Raw genomic sequence first — 27,479 nt, forward strand, 5'->3', positions numbered from 1 at the left:
CCCCAAAATTAATATCCATTAAAACAAACCAAAGTGATTTTTAGAAGGAAGAGACTGATTTTTAATCCTCAGAATCCATGCATGACAGTACAGACGTGCCAGTCACAATGTGGGAGCCTTCGGAATTTCCTGCTGGGGTGGCTGAGCAGGACTAGCAGGATGCACCAATCTGATGGCAGCTCCCTGCTGCACTGGCAGGAGCCTGGCCTAAAGATGGCTTGAAAGGATGCACAGGTGAGGCTGCACCTTCTGTGCACCAAGGCCACGTACAACAAGATGTGCAAGTCAGCAGGGAGCAGAGCAAGGGGAGCTCTGCTTTGTTTCACCCACATGTCAGTCTGTGCCATACCCGTTTTACCGTACAAGAAAATGAAATTGATTAGGAAGAAATGATGAATTTTTGGGGTTTTTTTGCCATTTTCTTTTATAGCTTCAGGATATTGCATCTTTAAGCCTGTGCTCATTGCTCTAAATATGCACATTTTCACATATATATATATAAAAGTACTGACTTTTTTTTATATATATCTGCATGCAGAGACAAGTAGGTACATAGAAGTTGTGTTCACTTGCTCTGACATGCTATAGGTAACTTTGCTCATACACAGGGAACCTGTAGTACGTAGTTCATAAAGCAAACTGAAAGGTAGCCATTTGAGAGCAGCTAGAGAAGTGTTGAGCAGAATACACAACAGGGTTATCTTCCTTTTCAGTAAAAGGAAAGAGTAAATGTAGACACCAGGATATGGGGGCAACATGCTAATAAACTGTTTTATGAAAGAAAACAGTTTTTACAGAGAAAGCATAGACAGAATCCAGTGTTTCAACATATTTCAGGACAGCATTAGACAGCATTAAACAGTCAAAAAAACTTGTATCAAAAAAGCATTTCCATCTACCAGACTGATAGGGCAATTGTCAAGGATGTTTTTCCCCTTTTCAAATAGTTTAACTTACTGATTAGTAACAGCTACTTAGAATAATCTAAAAAGTCATCACACGAAAAACAGAAAAGGAAATTATGAATGGACAATCTCAAGAGTTTATATCAGTACAGTCTGCTCTTTGATCCAAAATGGATTCAAGAGAACTGAATCAAAAGCATCTTCAAGTTGTACTGAGTTCCAAAGTTGTTCAGTCACGCCCATCCCTTTTTAATATCCCCAGCACACACTTAAATGAGTAAAGACCATGAGGGGCTGTTTCAGTAAGACCTGCTATTTAAGATTTAAGAATGTATACAAATCCATTTCACAGTCTGAACTTGCCTCCCTTTGCCTCCAACAGGTTAAAAATAAATATTACCAATTGACTTACCTGCAAACACTAGATTTTCTGGACATGGTAGTACTGGGAGAGGATGGAGGAGTCTGGTAAGACCAGCTGTAATCAGAACCTTTCAAATCTAAAATTACCTGATGAAAGATAATCAATAGCATCAAGGATGTGGAAAAAAATCTCACCCTGTTAAAAGAAAGCATCTGCTTGTCATACAACATTCATCCCTGCCACAAACTTTCAGTGCCACTTCAGTCTCAGTTCTCTTCCAAAATTACACTGTATCACACAGGTGAGTCAGTTTCATCCTTGGCTTTCCCAATATCAGCATACTTCAACACTAAGGCTGCCACAATAGAAAGAAAGTTCAGATCTAAATGGAAAAAAAAACCTTTTAGAAAGTAAATTGGAGATTTGTTTTTTTGCATTAAGGAAGCTTTTCTGGTTTTTGTTTCTTTTGTTTTGTTTGTTTTGACTTAAAAAAATTAATACAGCCTTTGAGCTGAAGTACTGTAACATATTAAGCAATTAACTGAATTTTAGTATTCAACCACAACAGAGCTTTACACTTCTAGGTCAATGATAAGGCGATTATAAAGTATGACAAAAAACAAAAGTTCACACAGCAGGGTTGCAGAAAAATGTCCTATTTGGATTCATTTAATGACACATGTTTTCCTATGCATTTTAAGGACAGCATGGAAAAATGCTCAAATGTTAGACTCTATCAAGCTACACAACCCCAGCAACAACTTTGTGACTACCGAAAGACAGGGAGCTCAAACCTAGGGAAAGGAGATGATTCTCATTTCTCAAACACACTCCACAGAAATTGGGCATCTTCATACACTTCGAAGTGTTACTGCTACCACTTCACTCTGGTCTCACCAAATATTTTAGGGGCACTCAGCCCCTGAAAAAAAATTTTCACAACAAAACAGGTTGTTTTTCAAAAATTGCTTATGTTAAAAATGGCCTTGCTGCCAAAAAGCTATTACAAAACATCACATTAAAGCACTAAACACTAGTAGTCAATATTCCTCACAACACAACAGAAAAAGCCATGCAACCCACAAATAAAATGTTTTCCAGGAGCTAACCTGTTCACTTGAGGATGGCAATTTGTGTGGATCCATGGTGAGACTTTTCAGGTCATCTGATATGGTTTGTAAATGGGTTATTTCTCCTAGCATTGATATTTCTTCTTCCTGAAAAGAAAAACAAGCCAGGCTAACCACAGGCTTGGTTTTAAAAATCAGACCTCTAACATAATATATGACCTTTATCATTTTGCTGATGACTGTGGGGATGCCCAGTGGAGCTGCATTTTCTTTCCACATTAAGTAATTATGAAAGGTTGAAAATATTAATTTAGAGTTTTGTAACTACTTTAAGACTGCTATAAATTCTAAGGCCCAGAAATCTTTTCTCTCATCAACAAGATAAGTAAGTCTCAGCCTTCTTTTTGTGACATCTTCAGAAAAAGTGTCAGTTTTGCTGCACTTGACAAATACCTAACTGTTCTATGTACACTCACTAACGTGCCCTAACAATTTTAAGCTTGACTGTAAACAGGGGTTAAATTAATAGTTTTTGATAGTTAAGTTAAATGCATTATACAAGTACAGAGCATTAATACATCTATGATTGATTCTGGCTCAAATTACACTGACGGCTAACTCAGATGACGATTCCTGCACTGTAAACTACCACAGTAATTCTTTAGCTACCATTTCTTCCAGGTCCTCTGAATCTGGAATTCACCTCCTCCTGCTCAGCCATGACTTTTCTAATTCTCTAACTATGGTTTTCTGTTGAGACTGATGCTCTTTGTAAACAAGCACTGGGAACATTTTCCCAGTAGGCTGGTGACCCTTCAGAAATGCACCTCACTTGAGGTGCTTACAAAGCCATGAACCTTGTCAGGCTTCAGACTACCTGAGATGATGAAAATTTACTTAAACCTTTCCCATTAACTGAAAAACTGTCATGTAGAAGGAAAGGAGTTATCAGAAAACTGCACGGAAGCAGCCTATAATTTGTCAGATAATGTCATTATATACTCAGGGGAGGTCTTGAAACATTTATCAGTCCTAGCACTGGAGTAGGAGTAAGGAGGATTTATATTAAAATGTAATGTTAAGAAGGAAAGCAGTGGAAAAAACTGCATTTGCAATGTCTCGGGCTGGAATGCATAAAGAACACAAACTGACTTCAGTCTTCGTGCTCATTGTTTACCCATCAGTCAACTTGAAGGTATTCAGTGTTTTCCATTGCTGAATTACTCCAAGTGCCTACAAGAAAGGTCCCAACTCCCACCACTTGCTAGACAGAGAGAAACATAGGCTGTATTCTGACTCCAAAAATTAATTCCTAAGACATAACGAGATACTCTCTTCAGAGGCTTCTGGCCACTTATCTAATCTGTGAATTGTACTGACTGAAAACGAAGAGCTCTTACGATCACAGGGCGCAGCATCGAGATGAAAGCACAGAATCGACCGCGCTCCTCGATCAGAGCTTTTCTGACAGCTTGCTTCTCAGTTTCTTCAAGCAGGAGGTACTTATCATTGACATCTTGTAAAGCACTATCCAGCTGGGGCTGAATGTCACCCCGTCCTGTATGCAGGAAACAATCAAGAGCACATATTGTCAAAACTGTGCCTCTCCAGAGAAGATGACATGATTTTCAGCCAGCACTGCTGCTGGATTGTGCTTTTGCAATTTGAGTCTCAACCAGCATTTTCCCTTCATTCAAATCAGTAAGGATGTTTCTCCCCTCAATTAAATCAAGCATTTCAAAGCATTTATTTTTCCCCCTTTTGCACAGAATAGAAATCCAGCTCAATTCAAAAGGTTTCAACAAGCCAAAGACAGCATTTTAAATAAGGACTTTATCAGAGCATTAGCTGTAGAAACTCTTCACATCATCCTTGCCAAAAGCCAACACCTTACTAACTGGGAGATGAAAGAACAACTTTCATAAATAAATAAACTAGCCCAGGTAAATCACTAGCCCAGGTGTACTCCTCCGCCTTCTTACATTTGTGCTTAACAAGGTTCTAGTGAGAATTTTGTGGAGCCACTAAATGAATGGATCAATCTCCTATACAAAATGCTACTGTGGACATGTTACTGATCATTGGACCACTGGGTTCGAGTACTCTGCACAAACCAACTGCTGAAACCATTTTCTTCATTCCAAAGTCTAAACTAAACCAAACCTCTCTACATAGTGGTTTCCTTTTTTTTGTTGTTTTTTTTTTTTTTTTTAATATATATATATATATATTTTGGACATATATATCTATATATGTCCAATATATGTCAATGGATACAATTAAATTACAATGTTTTGCAATAAAAAGCTTCACTATATTAATTACAGTCAACTCATAATACCAAAACTTTCTGTGACAGCTAAGTATTCTGCGCTGACTGCTTATGCTGCATCGTGCCAAAAAAATGTTCCTCTAGGAATTAAGAGCTGCTGCTTAGATATATAACCAATAACAGTTGCAAGATGTTTTCATGCAGCGGACCTCAGCTGTATAAATTTGTTGCAAATCTCCCAGAAATGCCATCACATGCAATTTAACTACCAGGAAGATAACACTGAAAAAATGGTGGGTGAGTTACAAGCAGCTACCCAAAATCATTTTTTGGATGATAACCTTTCTGCACAGAGGATTTAAAGCTATGAGCAAGAGGAAAGAAGTCTCTTTATGTGTGTAGGATAAAATGCAGATGACTAAATGTCAGGCTTAAAAAGGAAAAACCTTTGCCTTACTATTATATGTATTTCCTTAATACTCCAGAGCAAGGCAAAGCCATCAGCCTCCCTGCACTAATACACAGCCAGAGCTACAGGAAAAGAGAGCAGCGATGGAAGCAAAGAGAATTGTGCTGGCTTAGCAGAATTACTGGATATATCCAAATCTCCTCTGTAGAGAGTTAGACATAGTCCAGTTAAAATGCACTGACACCCACAGAGCTCTGCAATGGATCCTGGAAGAATTACATGCAGTGCAACATGGACACGGCCACTGCCGAGGCCACCTGGTACCAAACTTCCAGCAGTGTCTGATCCTGCAAATCAGTCTGGCTGCTCTAATGTGGTCATAAAACTTACTTAGAAGTAAATAAACTTTAAGAAGAACAGAGTCTGAAGGTCCTCTGCTTCCTCCATCAAAATCAGTATCTACCAGAAGTAAGTTATAGCAGAGCTTTGGGTACCTCCCTGAAGGTCCTGTGCCTTTTTGTCTGTCAGCCTCAGGAGACCCTTGGGGCTTCCTGCTCCAAGACCATTCTGTACATTTCAGGCCCTCCCCATACTCTTGCCATCAGATGCAGTGGTTAAACATTTCATACTTCTCTGGAGTTGTTCTTTCAAATTCTTTAGGAAACAGAAACTTGCATCATTGCTCAGGCCCTTTTTGAGTGCTGCCTGGAATTACAATGGGTAAAATAACTACCTGCTGTTCAAGCCTAGATACTGGCTCACTACCATGGATGTACCAAGTGCAAAATATATTAGCTGCAAACTAAATCAAACACACATTAGTTCAGCCCTGGAGAACTGCTATAAACATTCAGCTGCTCCACCATAACCATGCACATAATGCAGTAAATCCTTGTTAAATGCATTTGCCTATGCAGTGAGAACACACACACTTAAAAAGCAACTGGACACCATTGACAAAGTGGTTTCAATTATAGTGAACTTTGGTACTTCCTGTGGACCTTAGAGCAGGACATCTTGGACCAGGGAAACAAGAACAGCCAAAACCTGGGGCAAGACTAACCCTCATTTCCACCTGTGTAATTCACTCAATTCAACAAAGTTATGAGGATAATGTTCAGGCTGGTATTTTAACCCTTTGGCCAAAGCACGTGTAAAACTAAACCACTCTCCAACTTCCTCTGTACCTCTACAAAATTCCCATTTTATTTCTTCCAGTGAGTCAGTATAGTAACAGACACTCACCAGTATTTATGGTCTCACCAGTATTTTCACAGACCTGTTCTTATGCTCAGGGGCATTTGGGCAGTCTGTGAAAACACAGAAGCTGTCTCAGGTGTAATTCAGAGCAGAAACAAGCTTAGGTGAATCATTCAGATGAGGCTCTGAAGTCAGATGTTTACAAATGAATACAGCTCTTTCCTGGTGACTTCTCATAACTCATCTTTTAGGAGGAGGAAAGATTTATCAACATCCTTTGAAAGCTCCACAATGCAGACATCAATCTAGCAAGTCTTTTGAAAGCAGGCATAGCTCTTCCCACTCCCTGAATCACCAGCTGCACTCAGCTCAGGAAATTTGAGGGATGAGATGTCTGCCTAATTGAACCAGTTTCCTTTGCTAAGCAGAGCAAAGCACATGCCTATAGCAGCACTCCCACACCCAGAGAACACCACAGGTGTGAGGGCCAACTGCTGACCACCTCTGCTCCTCAGACACCTTGGGTCTCCACTGATTTGAATCTGCTACTTATCTCAGAAGGGAATATCGACCACTGGAGAGCAATGCAATTCTTTTCCCCCTTGAACGACAAGGAGAAGGTTAATTGGCCAAAGCAGTATTTTTGATTGCAGTATTTTTACTGTGGTCACAAGGCACACTTTCATGAGGAACATCAGCAAGTGATTATTCCCTCCAGCACACATTCTCTGGCCTTTAGGTTATGCATCCCAAAACACTTCCAAACCAACAAAACTACCACAATGACGTAAGATAGTTCCAGATGAGTCTTATCATGCAGCAGCTGTGGAAGTGCACCTGGAAGGACACTCTGAGCCCAGCTGCAGGCAGGTTTGAGTGACCTACCACAGCAACCAGCAACAGCAATGGTCAAAAGCATCCAATGTAGTCACAGGTCACTGATCTGCAACCAGTAGGGTAGGGATGGCTCTGCAGAGCATGTCCAGCTGCACACAGGAGAACAAGTCAACAACCTGAACACTGAGGAGGAATTCAAATCCAGCCTTTCTCAAAGAGGAGCTCTGGTGATGCAGAGAAGAGCACAAATGCAAGACCAGAACTTGTGGACGGAATTCTCCAACCATGCTCCAACAGCCTGGTGACCGGCAGCTGGACACAGGCAAGTGACAGCTAACCATGTGCAGGGAGCTGAACTGCTTCTCATCAAAAGTAACATGGATCTGCTGCTACTTCAAGGACAGTCTCAATGTTATCCTCACAGCAGGTGCTTTACATCACTACCATGACATGCAAGGGCTTTAGAGGACCAACATGCAATAGAACTTGCATTTTACTTGTGTTTTGTGTGAATCCTGGCTGAAAGCCTCATGCAATTTTTAAACAGCTATTGTTCAAAAAAACCTTTAGTAAATGAAAAATATTAGGGAAAAAGGAAAACCAAACCTAACTTTCAACCCAATTTCATGCCTATATTTTATAAGACATACTAGCAAAACTCTCAGCAACACCAAATAATTTTAAAATTCTCTCTGTGCAAGTTGGACTGCTAAAGTTGATGCTGTTACTGACAATGCAATGCAGCAAATATTGGTAAAATTACTGTTTTCCATGTCCTCACAGAAAGACAGTTCCCTTCCACTTTTTAAAGCATCTGCACAGAACTTGAATATTCAATATTGGTCACTTGACAGAGTGGCAGAATTGACACAGTACGAGACAATGCTGAGTACACCTCTACTTGAACAAATCAAAGCAGGCTCCAAGTCAGTCATTCCCAAACCACCTTCTTCACAAGAGCACACCTGCTCCAGCTGCCAGAATGAACCACATCCTTTAAGTTCTGCACAGTAAAGCCAACAAATGAACTAATATGGATCTGTGCTGAGAACAGAAGAATTCTGCCACCAAAAACCTCTTAACTGGGATTAACCTCAGACTCCTTCAGAAACCAAATCTGAGTCTTTCTTTTGGCTACTGGAGATCTGAGTCACCTGCTCATGTTCAAAAGTGCAAAGTTTTGCCTTAGCAGAAAAGCTACAAGTTTCCAAATGACATTTCTAGATTGAATTACAAACCAGGAAAACCACAATGTGTGGTTTCAAAAAATGGGGACAAACAGCAGCCTCAACAAGGCCCAACTTCAGGAGCCCAGTGGAGGTGCCCTGTTTGAGATCTTGCTGATTTATCATTTCAGGCTTCTCCCAAAGGCAACATTTACATCACCACAATTACAAGTGCAGGTATGAGTACTTTGCTCAGATTCAGAAACACCATGCTTCATTCACAATGGGATCTCAAGGCAGCTACTTTAAATTTGCAAAATAGATGAAACAGCACCCCAATTTAAACATATTTGAGATGTGATCAGGCAACAGGAGACAATTGTGATGCTGAATTCCAACCCTTTCCACCAGCATGAAGTAAATATAGTGCTTTCTTATCTACCAGGTAAGAAAGATGCATGCGATTTTCATAAAAAAGGGAATTTGGATCACAGCTTACAAAGACCAACATTAAGGACTTTAGGCTCTAGACTTTAAAAGTCATATTAACAATAAGATACTCAATTATTTGAACATCACCTTGATGACATGTCTATTCCATTTAACTTCTCTCCCAGCTGTGACAAGATTTATCTGTCCATGTTATCCCTTTCTAAAATAAACCAGAGGTTTATCCACAATACTGGTTTTCTTCTTTTACAGTGTTCCAATTAGATGCCAAAAGAAAATAAATCAAAAGATGGTTTGTTCATCAAGATTACGCAGTATTTTAGTTGCATTAGAAATTAAAGTCTAGGCAGTTAGTGGAGACCAGACACCATAAAGAGGCCACAGCAAGGGCTACAATAAACCAGCCACCAGGGTCACAGCATGGCACAGACTTACCCAGAGCCTCAGCTGTCAGGCAGGTGCGCATGGTGAGAAATTGCAGGACACAAAATTGACACAGAAAGGAAAATAAAAAAAGTCAAACTGGTGTTCCAGCATTCCTAGAATTTAGACATTTATCATCAGCGCCAAGACAAGAGAGGGAGCAGTTTGGACTAGACTGTTTTGACTTCCGTTGCTGATAAAGACAAACGCATTAGTTTTGCATCCTGGTGAGCTGTTGCAAATTAAAACTCTGGTTATGTACCACACAGTTTAGACTCCTCAGTGAGAAGATGTAAACCTGTGCTTCAGAGAAAGTGCACAACACAGATAACCAGACCCTGGTCAAGTGGCACAAATCATCCCCTCGCAGGGAAGAGGGAACTCAAACCTGCAGAACTCTATACTGGTGCTGTTTGAGTAACCACAGCACTTCTTGATGTTCTCTACTGCAATTACATTAACAGATTGTCAATTAAATGAAAACCTAATTGCTGATGCAATGTGGAAGAACATCAAAAAGATTAACTATGGTATATGTATTTTAATTAAAAAACTTTATATAATAAAATTCTGCAATAAAACTGGCCTGCTGTCAAAAAGAGGGGAATTACCAAGAGGCCTTCAAAACTCAAGGAACAAAAGTAAATCAAAGAAATGTCTTCAGTAACTGATTTAGCAACATGTCTTTACTGCATTTTTGTAAAGGAGAGCACACATTATAAGCTTGCAGGGAAAAAAAAAACCTAAAACAACGAAACACCCCAAAAAGCCCTGCAGGCGCCATGGCCTCATCCACACAGGATTTTTTTCCAGCAAAAGATAAGGATAATTTGCTCATTAGCTTCCCTCCTTCTGAGCTGCATCTTATTGACTCCATGGTTTTGGCTCTCACTTCAGTCATGGTGCCACACTTGATCAATTTAGAGGAATAGAGGCTCCCTCCTGGGGAGGAAGGCTCTGGCCAGGGATTCTCCCTCTCCAGCCTGCTACTCCAGATGGGGCAAGTGCCACGTACAGAAAGAGTGCAAAGTGCTTGAATGAGAAGGTCAACACTTGCTTTAAGAACTGAGACATTTTTCAGTTATAATTGCATTGAAGAGCTTTATGCTTTTTAGTTTAGAGTCATGGGCTTTGCACAACCATCCTTGAGAGCAGTCTAACAATATTACAAAGACCAGAGGATAACACAAAAAAAAAAAAACCCTAAAAAGGCTCTAAAACACAAAGACGTCATCTTTGCTAACCAGGAGGAGGAAGAAAATGCACTTTTGGCAGTATTACAGTAAATTAATAAGCACGTTCTACAGTAAATTAAAAATCATGTTCTATTCTCTGAAGTTCATTAGAATCACAGAGTACTTTCCAAAACTGCTGCATACTCAAAAGGAGAGACTGCCAGTTTGGATACTCAGCATTGATGGGGACACAAGAAGAAATGCTGTACTGAATGTTAAGGGAACTCTGCAGAAACTTCTACAAGTCTTACAGATAAAACTCAGTTTTCTTATTAACATGTGTTACATTATTGGGAGTGTTACATCCAACAATTTCTTACATATACACTTGGATTTAAACATTTTCCTCAAAGCTCAAACAGTGTCACATGAAGAACCTGAAAATGAAACCTACCAGTCATGTTATGGGTAGGAGAGAAACCTGTTTATTTATTCATTAATAGCCAAGCTGAAATACAGAAAATAGACCCAACATGCACTCCAGATTTTAAACATACATTCAGATATATTTTAATTTAATCACTTGATCATTTTTTCCTTCAAGAATCGTGCGTTTTGTTAACTTTCCCAAATGGTTACATGCAGAGCCACAGGGGCTGACTCTCTCCTGATTCAATATAGCATCAACAGCTCCTTGCAACTATGGATCCACTTGTGAGGCCCTGAATCAGCAAAAACCTAAACGTGGAATTTATTTTAAGTATATGCATAATTATTCTGCTGACTCAGGTTAGCTGGGCTGACTTCTGATGGCCAATGTTTGTCTGAAAACAAAGCAATTTAGAAGATGTCTGCAATTCCATGCACTACACAAATTTATCTGTTCAGACAAGAGCTGAGTGTCAACGCTAGGGTGGGCAACAAGCCCTAGGGGCCTGTTCCCTGTGGGAACAAGGGTGTAAGGAAGCCTTGAACAAGAACCTTGAAGATCACCATGAAACCTTCAGGGACTACATGGATCAGAGAGGTGCACCAGGATCCTATTTAAGACTACAAAGATTTAGCTTCAGGTGGATTTTTTTTTTTAATAGTTAAAGACAATAAATAGGGTGAAAACTTTCTCCGTGAGGTCTTTTGAAATGCAAGACCTTCATTTCACCTTGTGTCGCTTTACTAAAAATACCCTAACAAACTTCCAGAAAGGACCCTGGACTTTCTTTTGTTTTATTTGGAAAGCTTGGTGTTTTCCCTATCACTTCAAGCTTTGGAAACACCCTCATTGCAATGAACATACTTACTCTGCAAACATAATTTCTAATACGTGATCTTAAATGCCCAGCCTGAACTTTGACCTTGGCCACATGGAACAGGACCAGACAGACCATGCAGAAGCCATGGAACAGGCAAACCCCCGTGGATTCGGCCCCCCAGAGCTAAGGCAGGGAGCCCAACCTGCAGCACTCCTGCCAGGACAAGCCACACAGCCCATGACCCTCCTTCCTAAATGTCCTTGGGCTGCAGACAAGGAGCAAGGAGCTGCTGTGCATGCTGCAGCATCAGCTGTGAGAGACAGCCCTGCAGCCCGACGCGTCAGGGCCGGGGGACACCACTGCCAGCATGTGAAAGAGGAAAGGAGAGGCTTATATTTGAGCTCCTCCACCTGGAGCTGCCCAAAGCAGAAGAGAAACCCTTTCCCATAAGGTCAGATGGGAAATAGCAGAATAAGCTTAAAGGACCTTTACAGTAGCATGCACAGTGTTGAAGCAAATCCAGAATTCAGCAAACATCCCGCTTGCCCACAGGTGATCATAAAGTTAATTCAAAAGTATTCTTACAAGTGCTAGGAAGGGAATGAATTGGTTGTTTTAGAGTTCCCATAGGTGAGTCAGTAACTTTACATAAAAATCAAAGGGACAGGTCCTGCTTGAGCAAGAACAGAACAAAAAAAGTCTGTAAAACAGAGAAACAGGAGAGTTGAAGGCACAGGAAGACATTCATGCACTCAGCCACATGCCTGCCAGTCTAGTTTTCCCATAGTTTGAACCTCATTTGTGTCCTAAAGCAGAATCACTTCTGCAGCTTTATCATGTTACAAAATAAACCCCTTCTTGATTTTTTTTTATCCCTCAGTAGAAGCAAGAGCAACATACTTCACCACACATGACATTGAACAGATCTGTCAAGATGGGTACATACAAAAACATTTTCACAACAACATTTGACATTGCAGTCAGACCAAAGCTTTATTTCCTCAGGATAGAGATCAAAACAACAAAGAGGAGAAAAGGCATCTGCTCCTGTTTTCTCCTTCTAACTTAAGTATTGTTGATAACTTGCAAGAAGGCAGGGAGAACTTCCTCCCATCCCCTGACTACTCCTGCTGGGGCCAACAGCTTTGGGCATTCATACTCACAGCCTTACGAGCCAAGGCCTCCCCACATCTCTCCTCCCCAGGGGTCATGAGAACAATTCTCAGCTCCTCAGAAATATTGCAGCTCTTTCTTTTCCCTCTACTGGCTACCTGTGAGTCCTCAGCTCTTCCACCTGCTCCATACACTCAACCCCCACAACTCCCTTTGGTTTTGTGCTCTGCAGCAAACGCCATGAGTCTGACAGCAGCTCCAAGAGGGACAGCACAGAAATACAGCACCTTCACCACAACTCCAAAAGAACATCATAATGGTAAAATTAAGCAAGGGAATTAGATTAAAAAAAAAAAGGAAAAAAAAAAGGAACAAAACTTCAATCACATCATGACTGCTACAACAATGATGGCAAAACGAGGCCAGTTCCACTCCTCATTAAAAGATGTTTAATCCTGAAGGAGGTCAAAACACCAGTTTCCTGACTCTCATCATGAGACTTGGCTCACATTTGAGGAGGGGGATATGAAAGCAGAAAATCCAAGGACCAAGTCTGCTTGCTTTAACCACTGCTAACAGATGCAAGTGGTATCTGTAGTATGAGAACAGTGGGTTGTTTTTTTTCCAGCAGCTTTTAATTACTTCTCTTTCCTCTTCACATTTCACAGAAAATGATGTCTCCTCCTTCAATATTGCAGAGTGATTTACTGAACACTCAGAAGCAGGATTAAGGGGAGATGGAGCCAGACAGCTGTCAATCCATAGAAAAAGGCTCAAAAAAATGGCTCCCTCCTCACAGATCCCAGACATCCACCCAAACCATTCCATGCTTTTATGTTTTCCTCAGTGCTTACCTACCATGCACTGATGGGTTGTTTGTATCACACAAGGACAAGAAGAAATAAGACTAGAAAAGGTGGGGGAGAGACAGGAGGAGACATGGAAGGAATACCACAATCTCTATAAAGCTGTTGGTCTGCAGTTGGACATTTCATCACACAAAATGAGAAACATGTTTATGCATCACCCAAAAATACGATCCTAACTCAAAAAGTCACATTCCCCTAACAATCACCATTCTGATTTAGAACACTGAACTGACAGACAAACAGAATCTACTGAGCTAAGCTCCCTCGTGGTCGCTTTCATGTCTCCTTTCCTCATTTCTTATCTAAAGTCAGCTAACATTCAAGAGCAGTTTTCCAGTCATCTGGCTTTCTACCACTGGGATTATTGATTCACCTATATGGAAGAACAGTTAGAGACAGCTCACCTCTTCTAGGTAACACTTACACAATTTGAAAATTTCAAGAAACTCCCCACTCCAGCATTTATTTTGCTTGTCTCTGGGTTCATAGTTTTTAGGCAGGAAGGAAAGGACAAGTTTCAACCTGCAGACTGAGAGGTGCTCGAAGCACACTTCTGACCCAGCTGGGAAGAGCCCAGTGCAGGAAAGGGAACCAGGAAGTCTTCTGTACAAACTCCCTATCATTGTTCCAAAGCCTGATGGGGTTTGCACTTGGCCAAGTAAAACCCTTAGTGATGGCAGTGTTGCAGCTAGCAGTGCTGCATGTTTCCATCAAAACAGTGATGAAACCCCTATGACAAAGTGGAGGTGGGAGAGCAACACGAGCATGAGATACAGCTGCTAAAAAAGGCAAATTGTCTTTCAGGAAAATTCCCTTTTTCTTCTAAAAATTCCCTTTTAGTTTTCTATGATTGCCAAGAGCCCTTCCCCCCAAAAACAACCCATGCAACTGTCTCAGTCTCAAAAAGTAAGGTTTAGGAGATTACAGGCTGTTAAAAAAAAGAAAAAAGAGGAAAAGTGGCAGAAAGGAAGAACAGTGAGAAATGTTAATAGTAAGGGAACATTTACATAATGGCTTTTTTTATATGATTCCAAAAGATTCTAGAAAATTTTACAGGTATCTGCACAAGTCATGTTAAGACTGTCAGTGTTCCTAAAAAGAAAAAGTTAGCAGTAAGGGTTCTATTTTAAAACATGATTGACTTTGCACAAACAGTTCTAAGGCTTTTGTGCAAGAACAGTAGACAGCAGCTTCAGAACATGATTTAAATGACACATAGTAATTGTATCCTGGTGACCAAGTAGGTACCAGGAATACATTAGAGGAGCAGGATTATTACAGTATAAAGTTCTATCACTGTTCAATCTTAGTCAAAGCACAACTCAGAAGGCTGTTAACAGTACAGTATGAAGCAAGTTACCTTTCTTTGCTTTCTTCTGTAGCTTCAGTGTATCAGACGATTTCTTTTTTATCTCTTGGCGAGCTTTTTTGTATTCTAAAAAACACACACAACCTCTATTATCAATATAATCAATGTCAAAATGAATGTTTTGCACAGAAAAGGCTACATTTAAAGACGTTGGACTACAAACTTTTAGGGAACAGCTACTGTTAAACAAAGCGGCTTAGAACTCACATTTTGTAAAGCCTATACATTTGGCTTAATATAACATTTTAGGGTGTGAGCACATTCACATACCAAAATCTTTCCCAAATAAACAAAGCCTTTACAGAAATAACAACTGAGAACATAGTACAAAATTAGAGAGCTTTTCATTTCATCCACTCTCAGGAATGGAAAACAGAGATGACAGGTTTCTCAAAACATCTGTGTGCAAAGAACAGCTATCCTGAAATGGCAAGGCAGAGAATATCCTGTGATCCCTCTCCAGCATGAGAGTCAGGCAGAGGAAGAGGGTGATAAAACTCTGCCTAAGGAAGGGTCACATTGCCAGCTCCTTCTGATGAAGTGGAGCACATTGCACTTGTCCTCATTTTCAGATGAGCTGCACATCCTAGGAGAATTAAAATCCCAGAACAAAATATTCAGCCTCTAGTGCAGGAACACTAAAGGTACTACATATGAAAACTGATAGTAAAACAAAAAAAAAAGAAACAAAAAAAAAAAAAAAAAGAAGCTACAAGGCATGTATGCATGTATATATATGTACACATATATTTTAACAAAGAAGTTCAGCATTACTACCCTTCTGTAGATGAAAAACAGAAGCAGATTCATAGCAGGCACAAGAACTGTACTGAGGCCAACTGCATTCCCAACACCAAAGTCTGCCCAGTAAACTCTAAATCTCACTGCCACCTTGGCTTGGGTCACCCCTACTGCCAATGACCCCATGTGATTCCTCTCTCCTGCTCACTACATGCTTAACACTCTGCAGCACAAGGCAGGAAGTTTTTCAGGAGCTGCTGATTCAACTGCTTCTATTTGACCACAGCAATGACGGGGCAAGAAGAAAATCCTCTTTTAGAGGCCAAGCCCACTCCTTCCTATCAGTTCCCATGGTGCTGCTACTTCTTCCAGACATAACAAAAGTCTTAAATTTTCAAGGGTCAGTCCGTGGTGAACTGCAACCTGTTTTCAGCACCGGAGGGCCACCACTAGAGGGCCACCATTCCCAGTACAAAGGCATCTACCAACATGTGCTTGCTGTGCGAGGCTTGGCTGCCTGCTGCTCACTCCCCCAGGAAATCCTCTGGAGCCATCGTCACCCCTGCAGCCCAGGGCATCCCATGTCCCATAGCAGAGCTCTCCTGCTCCACAGGTGCACTTTCCATATGGCATCAGGTACAAAATAACAATGCTCAGTGTTTTACAGGGCTGTGTGCTCTCTAGAGGACATTCTGGCTGAGGCATAACATGATCTTACAAGCTGCTTTTAACAACACCCCAGGGCTTTGCGGGGATAGATGTGCCATCTCCAACCCTCAGCTCATACAGGGAGAGTGGGCTAACAGAGTTAAACCCAGTCACTGCTTATCAGTCTAGAAAAACAACCCAGCCCCAGGGTCCAGCAAACTAAACCTTCAAAATGCATACAGCAAGGGTTAAATTTTTGTTAGGAACTTTGGGACAGGAGTGTTTCAGAAGAGAAAAACTGCTATACATATTTAAGCATGTTATTCAGTTCTCCAGTACAAACATGAAAAGAGGAAGCAAAACTGGTATTACAATCTTACTCCTATTAAAGAATTCTTCCTCTGTAACTACCTTTTGCATGGTCTTTATCCAGCTGATTGGCCACTTTCTTCCACTCTTCCATCTGTTCTTGAAGTGGGTTTATCAGACAGTCAATTAAAGCACTAATTTTGTTGAAAAAACACAAAGAGCAATCAAATCCTGCAGATGCCCTTATTCTTACAGAGAGAGCCAAGGTCAATACTGGAGTATTTTTACTTTTTGCTGTGACAGCTACCAGTGTCACAATGTAAATATCAGAACATAAAAATGTTTACACTAGAGAAAGCAAAAGAAGAAAGTAGATTATAAAAAATCAAAAATCCACATCACAAAATAACCAGAATTACAAAAGCTCTGGACAGTGAGGAACAGAGAGCAAAGCAGAGGAGTGACCCGAAACAGTTCAGAGTAAACAGATCCTACACAACTGTCACACAATTTAAATGGAAACTCTGGAGACTAGAAAGGTTCATGCAGCCATGGAAATTATAAACTTAAATAGCACATATGTATACACAAGAGAACAGAGCAGCTGAACAAGAGAACAATATCCTGCCTACTGATGTGCCTCACCTCACACTGGTATAGTCCTTGATACAGCACCTGTAATGCTCCACTAATTAATGAGACTGGGATCAAACCATTTAAACAGCTAACTCTGTGGTAACTGGAGACTAAAATTGTCTCCTCATGGCCAATTTCATAAATAGCTTTATTTTAAAGTAATCACAGAATAATCATAGAATGTTTTGGATTGGAATGGACAAGGTCATCTGCTTCCAACCACCTTGCCATGGTCAAGGACACTTTCCACTAGACCAGGTTGTTTATACAACCTGGCTTTGAACACTTTCAAGGATGGGGGGAAAAGGGAAAAAAACATAGCAGGTCATCAAGCAAATGGTGAAGCATCATTTTTGTTCAACTAAGGTCACATATAACTTTTAAGTCTGGTTCAAAAAGGCACACATGCAAACTACTACTAACTATTGAAGTAGGTTGTTCTTGTACAGCCCAGGTTGCACATGAGTTAATGCTCTCTCATTACGTCTGCAGTCTAACTTCAACTGCAAAAACAGGATGAGAGAATTTGCATTTTCTATACTGCTCTGCTGAAGGTTTTTCTCTTGGCCTCAAGCTATTTGGGCTCTGCAGTAAGCTGAGGAAGCAGCACAACGCTGCTGCTGCTCGTTTAAAACCTAGTGACAAAGCTTAAAGTGCTGAAACAAAGACAGGTTAGTTGGTCACATCAGCAGCCGCCTGCTCAGCACTGAGCAACAGGGACTGACAGTGCGAATTTGCAGCATTTAGAGGTGATTTGAGGTGAACTGGCCCAGCCCCATAAATGTGCAGTGGAACCCAGCATGTTCACAGCACCTAATGTGCTGCAGGGAGAAAACAACTGCTGCTCTCAGTGACATGGGCAGAGATCAGCTGAGAAGCCAATGCTGATGAACAGCTTTAGATGTTCCCCAGCAGAACATGGAAGAGGAACCTCCAGTGCTGGGCCAGGTACGGAGCCACTCACCTTGAGAACTGCCTGAGTTTGGACTCTATACTTCTGTGCCTCATACACATCCTGGTGAGAGCAGACCCAATCTCTCTGGTACCACCTGAAAAACAAAAACCAAAAGGCAGGTGAGACCCCTGATGAGATTCCTGCCTGTGGTGTAGAGGCGTAACAACCAAGAGGGGAGTGCCAAGTCTTCCAGAGCGATTGTAAAACAGATTAATAACAAGTATATAATCAACTAGGCTATTAACAGGGCAGATCTCAGTGGTAACTGCCACCCCAGGAAGAGATTAATTCCTGTTCACCTAGACACCAGAACCGAGCAACCAAACACAATTACAACAGACTTCTTCCAGGCACCTTCTGTGCCACGAGGCTCAACCCCACAGCAGAAGACTTGAAAGAAAAGGGTTTGAGATATCAAAAGCCAAGCAGCACAGCTGTCAAGTGAGTGGGCATCTGTGAACAAATTATTTCCATATGTTAGAAACAGACCTATGGGATTCGATGCAATTTTCCCGACCCTGGATTCTTTAGAGCCAAAGCCTCAAAGGGTTTGGCCGCGGCAGAGCCCGGCCCGGGTCCCGGCGCGCTCCCGGCATCGCCAGCAGGTGGCGCCGTTGGCCGGCGCCCCGGGCCAGGCGGGCCGAAACCCCCGCTCGCCAAGGGCCGGGTCCGCAGCTCCCGAGCCTGCCCTGCTCCCGCTGCTCCCGAGCCTGCCCAGCTCCCGCTGCTCCCCTGCCCTGCTCCCGCTGCTCCCGAGCCTGCCCTGCTCCCGCTGCTCCCCTGCCCTGCTCCCGCTGCTCCCCTGCCCTGCTCCCGCTGCTCCCGAGCCTGCCCTGCTCCCGCTGCTCCCGAGCCTGCCCTGCTCCCGCAGCTCCCCTGCCCTGCTCCCGCAGCTCCCGAGCCTGCCCAGTTCCCGCAGCTCCCCTGCCCTGCTCCCGCTGCTCCCGAGCCTGCCCTGCTCCCGCTGCTCCCCTGCCCAGCTCCCGCTGCTCCCGAGCCTGCCCTGCTCCCGCAGCTCCCCTGCCCTGCTCCCGCTGCTCCCGAGCCTGCCCTGCTCCCGCTGCTCCCCTGCCCTGCTCCCGCTGCTCCCCGCAACACCAGCTCCGATCAGCCTATTCAATCGCGACATAACTTTGTTTCCATTAGTGTTAAGTGTTGGTACTCGCTTAGTTACCATTTGCACGTCGATTCTACTATTTCAGGATGCAAACATCAACCTTCTTACGAACTGTTTCCCAGCTCTAGTGCACTCAAGAACAGTGAATATATCAGCATCTATTTAAAAGTCTTATTTGATTATTAAAATAACCTTAGATTTGTATCATAGAGTATAATCTTCCCTAGGCTTTAAAAATAGTATTGGCTCAAGTTAAAAAAAAAATCTTCCTAAGAAACGTTAACATTTTTGATCATTTTGATTTTTTTAAACATGAAATCAAGTCACCATCTTCCTGCATTTTTGCAGAATTAAATCCTGTGCCCACGAAATGGCTCTGAACAAAGTCACTAAATAACTGGAACAAATTGTGGTTATTTGATATTGTTCAAAATGATAAACACAAAGTCCTTTGTCATTTGCCTGATTAATCATGTTTTTATAAGGAGCTTTTGAAATAATATTATTTGGTAACATCAAAGAGCTGTAGCCTCGTTGCATACAGGTGGGAAAAGCACACGGACTCCATGCTGGATTTGTACCCATCTCTTCCAGTGATGCAGCACTTGCACAAGCTGAGACACTTCAGTAACTCAAAAAAGCAATATAGAAGATGGGGAGACATGTAACAGAGAGAAAGCAAGTGGAGAAAGGGGACAGCATCCACAGAGAGTGGCTTTCTGCCCCCAAACATGGGCATTTTTCTCTGGATCCATTGCCAAATAAAAGTAATTTTATTTCAGAGGCTAATGTGGTACACAAGTGCAATGGCAGAGAAGAAGAAATGAACCAAAAATTTCCCTGGCTACCAGCAGTGAGTTTAAGCAATAAGTAGGTTTTTAAGGTTGAAAACTCACTGAAATACTGGAATATTAAGGACCATCAATGGCTAAGTGACACTGCTTTCCTAAGTCTCTTGTACAAAAAAAAAAAAAAAAGAAGGGTCGTAACAGAACAATAAAAAGGAAATTGTGTGTTTGGGGAGGCTAGGAAACAAGGGTCAGTTATTATTAACATTAAATTCCAAGGTAACAGAATTCTAAGTGAAACACAATCCACCGAAGTATAAATATATCCCCTCAACACATAGTACAGATGGATGGGCAACATCAGCAGAACAGCCAAACAAAGTTCAGAGTAAAAAAAAAAATTCAAAAACCACAACAAAATAAATTAAGCCTGGAATAAAGAGGTTTGTCCATGGAAAAAAAGCCAAACACAACTGGCTGGTGATGAGTGGGCTTCCCACATTTTGAAACTTCATGTTATCCATACGTGTTTACAAGAACATCAAAGAATGAGGTGTTAATTTTATTCTGTGAATGAAGACTAATCTAATGAACTGAGAGTAAAAGGAGAAGAAATGGTTTTGAGAAATCTTTGATGTCCCTTCTGGAAACAAGGTGTTACTGAAGATGGGTTGAGGATTCTGCTTGGGAAGAAGAATGAGGGATGCTGCTGAAAAGTTTGTGAGAGCTGAGCCAGCTCTGCTTGGTCAGCATGGACCCAGAGAGGGGTGCAGGGAGTGGGTCAGAGCTGGCAAGAGTCACCAGACTAAATGAAGGACAGTACCAGCCCATTTTGTCCCACACCTGAATCCCACTGCTTCTCTTCAACGTATGATTGACTGACTCCAACAGCACTGGAGTTAAACACAGCTTTACTTCCCTGTTCCCAATTATATTAGCTGTCAAGGATACAAATCCTTCCTGAGAAAGTAAAAAAAAAAGTTAAACAGAAGCCTTTCACCACCCCTTGATTTATTGAGCTGGAGGACCATGGCCATCACCAATGCATTCAGCTGTTCTTCCAGGAACACCTGCAGTGCAAAGGGCTCATCTCAGCTTTCAGCAGGTTGTAGGGCTGGTTCCCACCAGTAGAACTGCACTGATGCTCCTGTCTCCAAAGGTCTGGGATGAGCTGGCTACACAAACTGGCAGAAGGGAACCATTTTGTACCACTGCAGTGGTTTGAAAATATCCAAATGTAACGAGGGATGGTAATTTGGATTTGTTTCTTTTATCCAGTATCAGCTGCAGTGAACAAGGCTCACCTATGCTTTATACAAATTACAGTTTGATGAATAGTTTACTCACAGCCAGAGCAGGCAGCCAATATGTGCACTCTGCACACAGGGATGGACCTTACAAGCAGCATTAACGTGTGTGCAAGTCCTGGTACTGGCTATGCACCCGAGCAATCAAAATCTAGGAATGAGGTTATTGCAGTGGGCAATGCCACAGTCACACAAGACCTGCTTCAGGTTCCAAATTAATTTATGGTTTACCTTTTCAAAACCTGCTCCATAAGTGACCAATTGCCTACTGACTCAAGGATGGAACCATGAGCCAGGCAGACAGAAGACCAGTGGAGATAACTTTTTCAGTGCTATCAACCCACAGATGTGATGGCAAAAAGAGCATCTGACAGAAGTGTGTCAGGAATACACCAAATGCAGTATCCATCTCCACTCATAAGCAGGTCCCTGAAGAAAGTCATGACATCCTCCAGCAGCTGTGATTTCCCAAAGAGAAATGCTGAGGCTACACTAGCAAACCTTTCACCAAAGCACGAGTATGTTGGGTGGGTAACATGGGCTCCATTCACTGCCCTACAGCTCGGCAAGTCAAACTGCTGTGCTCTGACCTCTCAGTTTATAAAATGAGGCCATGAATCATCTGCTTCTCTGACATACTATAATAATTCATCCAGTAAGGCAAACAATGCCTGGGAACACTGTAAAGTAATACTTCGAAACCGGAGATGAGAGCTGTGTTCATCAGAATTCCCACTCAGAGAAAGTGGCTTAACAAAATGCTCCTGTCAAATTTGATTAGAAAGTGGGTGATAACATCAGCCTTACTTCTCATAAGTAAAAGGCAACTCTGCAAGGCAAAACGCGCCTTCACTCTCACCTTCCCCGCTTTCTCCTTTCCATCATAAGCCTGTAAAAGACCACAAATTTTTTTCATGTGAGATAATTAAACAGAAGTCTGTGGACCACAACACCACAACAAGTCCACTATAAAGGGCATAAATGATTTCTTTCGATGCTTGATTGTCATTCAATATCACAGAGAGACAACAGGGAGAGATTGTAGGAAAGAGACTCAATTGTTTTATGGGAGTCATTATGTTTGTATTTCATCATGATCATTTATCAAGGAGATTATTATTTGATGAAATGTGCAGCTGTACAACTGCATGGCCTCTATATACTCCAAACAACTCGCTACAATCAACCTTTTATCTTCCTCTTCTCACTTCACTCCTGAGCAATTCCAGCAGCCTCAGAAGATGCTGCCTTTCAGGAAGTGCCTTTAAGGTTCCAACTTACTAACAAGCTCACCTTTAGCTTCAAGACCATAGTACAAATGTGTCAGCCACTTCCCTCTTTCCCAAAAGGGAGAGAATGATGAAAAATGGCTGCAATATTTTTGTAATTTCGAAGTTATCAAAATCCATTTCTGAGTAAAGATTAAAGCAGGAGCAGAATGGAGGCTGGATTATTAAATGCAGTTCTGAACATGGAGGCTATGACAAATGACTAACAGTAGGACATTTTAAGCTAATGGCCATTTACTCAACCCTTATCCAAACTCATGCTGCTAGAAGAGCAAGCAGTTCCCATCACTGATTACATGAGGCACAGACCTTGATCTTGCTGAATTTTTATACAGATGCCTCCATGAAACTCAAGGATGATGGGATCAGTTCCAGGGTGTTAGAGCAAACAGAGAAAAAAGGACAGCTTTTGCTTAAAACTGACTAGCACAGGTATTACTACTGGGACAGAAACCTGAAAGCAAAGCTATGGCATCTCTCTATGTTCAGGATGTCAACAGTCTCCAGGTAAGGCTTGCAAGTTGGAAAAACACATCAAAAATTGCTGACAGACAGATGTTGTTCAGCATCCACAAGGCAGGAAAAGAAAACACGACACCCTTATTCCTACAGCTGTGAGCCTTTCTGAGCAGCACTTGGTAAAGTCTCTGATAGCTGCTGCTCAAAATTAGAAAAAAAAAATTCCTGATGCTTTTTTACAAAATTTAATTTAGACATCTCTCAGTGAAGACTGGATCAACAAATGCAGATTCAAGGTCAAATTCACCTATGAATTTTACATTAACCAAATTTAATAAAACAGCTCTGGCAGGCTGTTGTCATATACTGCACCTCTGCAGTTGTCATTGCAAAGGAACAGATTGCTTGCAATGTTTGGTTGAGTGCCCTTTCGGGCAAATTACTTGGAAAACATATTTACAGAGGCCTGCTATGAAGTTCTCCATCACATTTGCCAGAGCCCCACACAGTCCAGCTGAGAGGAAAATGCAGGGGATGGCTTATTTTCTCATTTGCAGAAGAAACCAGCCTTTGTTCATGGATGGGACTAGCAGGATTGCTAATTGTATTGTCATTGATCTTAGATGACAAAGGAGTTGAGAAGAGTGGCAGTGGCAGTTAGTTAAAACAGCAAAGAAGCCAAAGGAACAGGAAACCTGAGCCACCCCTAGCCCACAGTCTGCCCTGGTAATCACCAGCTTTCGGAAATCCTTGTAACAGACTGTGACCAGACTGTGACCATGTTCTGGTCACTTTGTTAAATAATATGCAAGAAAGCTCTTGTGATTTCTTCTGAGCTTGCTTATTCCTTCAGTGAGCAACATTTTTGCTTACTTTAGCAGTTCTTCTAGCTTAGCACTACGCAAAATCATTGCCCCATGGGAGTCAACACAAGCACTGCCATTAAAGAAGCAGGGTCAGAAGTTCACCCACGTACACAGAGGTCACTATACAGTCCGTCCAACACATAAACATGGTCATGAACCAGCCCTGCTATGATCTCTGGACACTTTGGGTTTAGTCAGCCTTCAGTGCATGCGAAGCTCACCCGCGGCCCTCTACTTTGAAATAGGATGTCACACACACAGGTGGATAGAAGCGCTTTGGCAAGGTTTAAGTTATCGTAGGATGCATCAGTTCAATTTCTGAGAAGCTAAGTCTGTCATTGATTCATGAATTTGTAAGGAGACACAAAATGCATCACTGAACCATGACATCTTGTCAGAGAACAGCAAAAGTCCAGGCAGAAATGTTTCCCAGGAACAAAATGCTCAAGTTTGAGGTGTTTGTGTCAGGAGTGCAAGCTGGCTTGCTCCCTCCTCCTCTCCCTTTCAGAAATGGTGTTGCCAGCATAGACAGAATTTTGCTTCTGGTGATTTCTTGCAAGATTAATATCCGTCCCTCCTCACAGGTGCCTTTTGTTCATTTTTTCATTTTTATGAACCTAGAATTCTGCATCAAGTTTTTAATGCCACAAAACCAAAGCATGAATAAAACCGTATTTGTTTAAAAGAGCAAATGCCACAATAGTGTTTTCCATTATTTGCATTTTATTCTTTAGAATACAAATAGTTTCAGTACTGAAAACATACCAGGTCTGCTAAATATCCGTACTCACAATCAAGCTGTCCGCTAATATTGCCCATACCTCTTCCCCATTTCTTTTCAGATCTATAACAAAATGTATTTCCAGAAACAGTCTATGCACAGCTCAGTAAACCTTACAGTCTTAATCTGAGCAGATCCAACTGCTTTGCTCCAGCTGCTGCACCCATCAGTGGCTCAAGGAAAGCAGGTGACACGAGTTACCAAACTGGTGCTCTCAACAAAAACCAGAACAGGCTAATAAAAAGAACTCTGTAAAGAAAACAATTCCTGAAGCTGAAGAACACCAAACCAAGCCTGTGCACTTAGCTGGAGTAACCCCTCACACCTGTGCAGAACTCTGGAGCTGAGCTGCCAGCCACAGGGCACATAAAGGCCAGCTCCAGCAGCCAGGGACACTCGCTACACTAAGGACAACACTCCACTGCATGCTCCGGACAGTGGAAAGATGGAGATCTGGTTCAGGCCTATTTGGATAGCCAGACTCATTGATCTCCATACCTCCATGAATCTGGCTCTAAATGAACACTTAATGTCAGCCCAATGTGAGAAGAAGGCAGTAACTCAAGATACTTATGTTCTTTTGAAGTACAGCTCTTCACTGTGCCGGGGCCCAGCGATGAACTGCGATGTAATCTGATTAGATTACAGCAATATTCAATGAGGGGAAGGGATAATACACTTAGAGCAAATGGCTTGGAACACCAACTGCAATTCCACTGCACGCTTGGCAAAACACATACTGCTTATTTTGAACTGACAACTCCCACAGAGGTTCTAAAAAGCCTACAAGGTCTTTCCCCTCTTTATGTTTAGTTACTGGCCTCACAAACACCTCTGGCCTCAAAAGCCCCTTAACTTAGGTCTCCCAACCACCTGTGCTGCTGATCCCAATCCAGCAAGGATTCCAGCTACCACCAAATGGCTGCTGCCTCTGAAGCACAAGATCAAGCACCGCCAGGACAAGCAGGTGCAAAAAGCAGAAGAAAAATTTATTTTTAAATCCATGTCAGCAGATCTAACTGAAACCCCACAGCAAGCAGATCTGCAAAATAAGGCAGTGCTATTTTTACTTGCTGTCACTTCTTCCAGCAGAACACACTTCCTTAGTGAACTGAGGGAAAGATCATGAGGGCACAAAGGGAGGTAAAAATCATTCAAACCACCTTAAGAAATTATCAGTTCAAGACAGTCTGGAGAATGTCTATTATTTTTCAGTTAGTTACACAGAGATAAATCACCATCAACCCATTAAAAGGCTCAATGCACACCTAAGCATTGAGTGCAACATCTCAGACTCTGGGTGCAAGGGAAAGCTCTGTCCCTGCCCCAGGTATTCAGGGACATGGTTTCCTCTCCTGGGGCAACCTCATGCCTTTGCTCACGGTTAATATTCTCTAACTGCAACTCATCCATATGTGGGGTATGGTGGTGCTTCAAAAGGCCATACATTCTCTTTTTGGTACTTTCTCAAGGCAGCTGCTCTGTGTGCTCCAAAGGCCATTAAAAATCATCTCAAATATGTACTGAAATACCCATTATTCAACTTCATCCCCACTGATTTATTTATTATGACTCCAAGCTCATTTCAACATGGCTTGATAGAAGAGATTAAGAACACACTGACTTTGCAGACTTCTCCTCTAAACCCCAGGAGACTCTGCAGCAGGCACACAGAGAACCTGTACACCTCTTTAATCAAGTGGCAGATAGCAAGAGGGTAGCAGGAATCCAGGGCACTAATGTTTAGTTATCCAAATCGCCTCAAAACTCATATTGCCTGGTATAAAGACAGTTGTGCTGTTTATCAGGTCAGCTCTCAAACAGTTAACCAGTTTTGACCTCACTTATAGGCTGCTTTTACTTTAAATTTGGCTGCATCCCACTTCAGCTTCCTCAGCCTTACTAAAATATAATGAATTTTCACAAAGGCAAAGGAGAATGTCACTGCATGGGTTTGACACCAGCTGGCTGTTTGAGCCTGCAGTACAAAGGAATTTGATACACAACAGTTATTCTGGCTTTAAAAAAAGATATATTCCACCTGTTACAGAAAGTGAAATGAGGACAGCCATCTTCAAGCACAGAAACTGGAGGTCTTTGTGCTTTTGGCCTGAAACTCAGTAAACACATGTTCTTAAAAACATAGCAAACTCTGAACTTTTGAATTTAGAAAAAGTACATTTTCTCCTTGTAAGCAGCAAGTGAAGTTCACAGAAGGCTGCATGTAGAGGTGAGACATCTTACAAGCACAAGGCTGGGCTCACCAGATCCTTGGCTGCTTTGAATGCACAGATTCACATGCTCTGCAGGCAAACTCCTGTTTATCCCCTGAATCCTTCCAAATAATCTATGCTGTCAGGCTGCATTTAAAGTGTGCCTGCTTAAATCATGAAGAGTGCAGCAGGAGAAAAGCTTCGATTCTCTGAGTCACAAAAAGACACATTTTGCAGAAAAGCTCAAATGAAGCTGCCTTGGTGTACAGCATGAGCAGCACAGTGTACAGCAGACACTCAGCAGCGCTGACTGGCACGCCAACACCGAGGACGTGCTTATCCCTTGCTGTGAGGGCACAATAACTGCTTTTCCTCTTGCAAACAAGCTCTGTTGTACTGTAGTGAACACACCTCGGCCCCTGGAACAGCAGATGCACCTGATCTGGCTGGACTTGCCGGCTGTGACCCACACACCAGGTCTGTAAGAGCTGGGCAGGA

At 42.0% G+C, this 27,479-nt stretch overlaps 1 protein-coding gene across 12 annotated transcripts in view; it reads right to left on the reverse strand.

The window, feature by feature from the left end:
- The window catches only part of MTSS1 (MTSS I-BAR domain containing 1), a 127,978-nt gene that overhangs the window by 16,545 nt on the left and 83,954 nt on the right, over positions 1–27,479 (reverse strand). For all 12 annotated transcript variants that reach the window (XM_053942293.1, XM_053942282.1, XM_053942366.1 and 9 more), the window contains 6 exons: positions 18,171–18,255; positions 16,673–16,764; positions 14,864–14,938; positions 3,740–3,897; positions 2,379–2,486; positions 1,318–1,415 (listed from right to left, as the gene is read on the reverse strand). In XM_053942293.1, coding sequence (XP_053798268.1) covers positions 1,318–1,415; positions 2,379–2,486; positions 3,740–3,897; positions 14,864–14,938; positions 16,673–16,764; positions 18,171–18,255 — 616 coding nt within the window. The remainder of the gene's footprint in view (positions 1–1,317; positions 1,416–2,378; positions 2,487–3,739; positions 3,898–14,863; positions 14,939–16,672; positions 16,765–18,170; positions 18,256–27,479) is intronic.

This window comes from Vidua chalybeata, chromosome 1 (assembly GCF_026979565.1).
Source record: "Vidua chalybeata isolate OUT-0048 chromosome 1, bVidCha1 merged haplotype, whole genome shotgun sequence".
NCBI classification, from domain to species: Eukaryota; Metazoa; Chordata; class Aves; order Passeriformes; family Viduidae; genus Vidua; species Vidua chalybeata.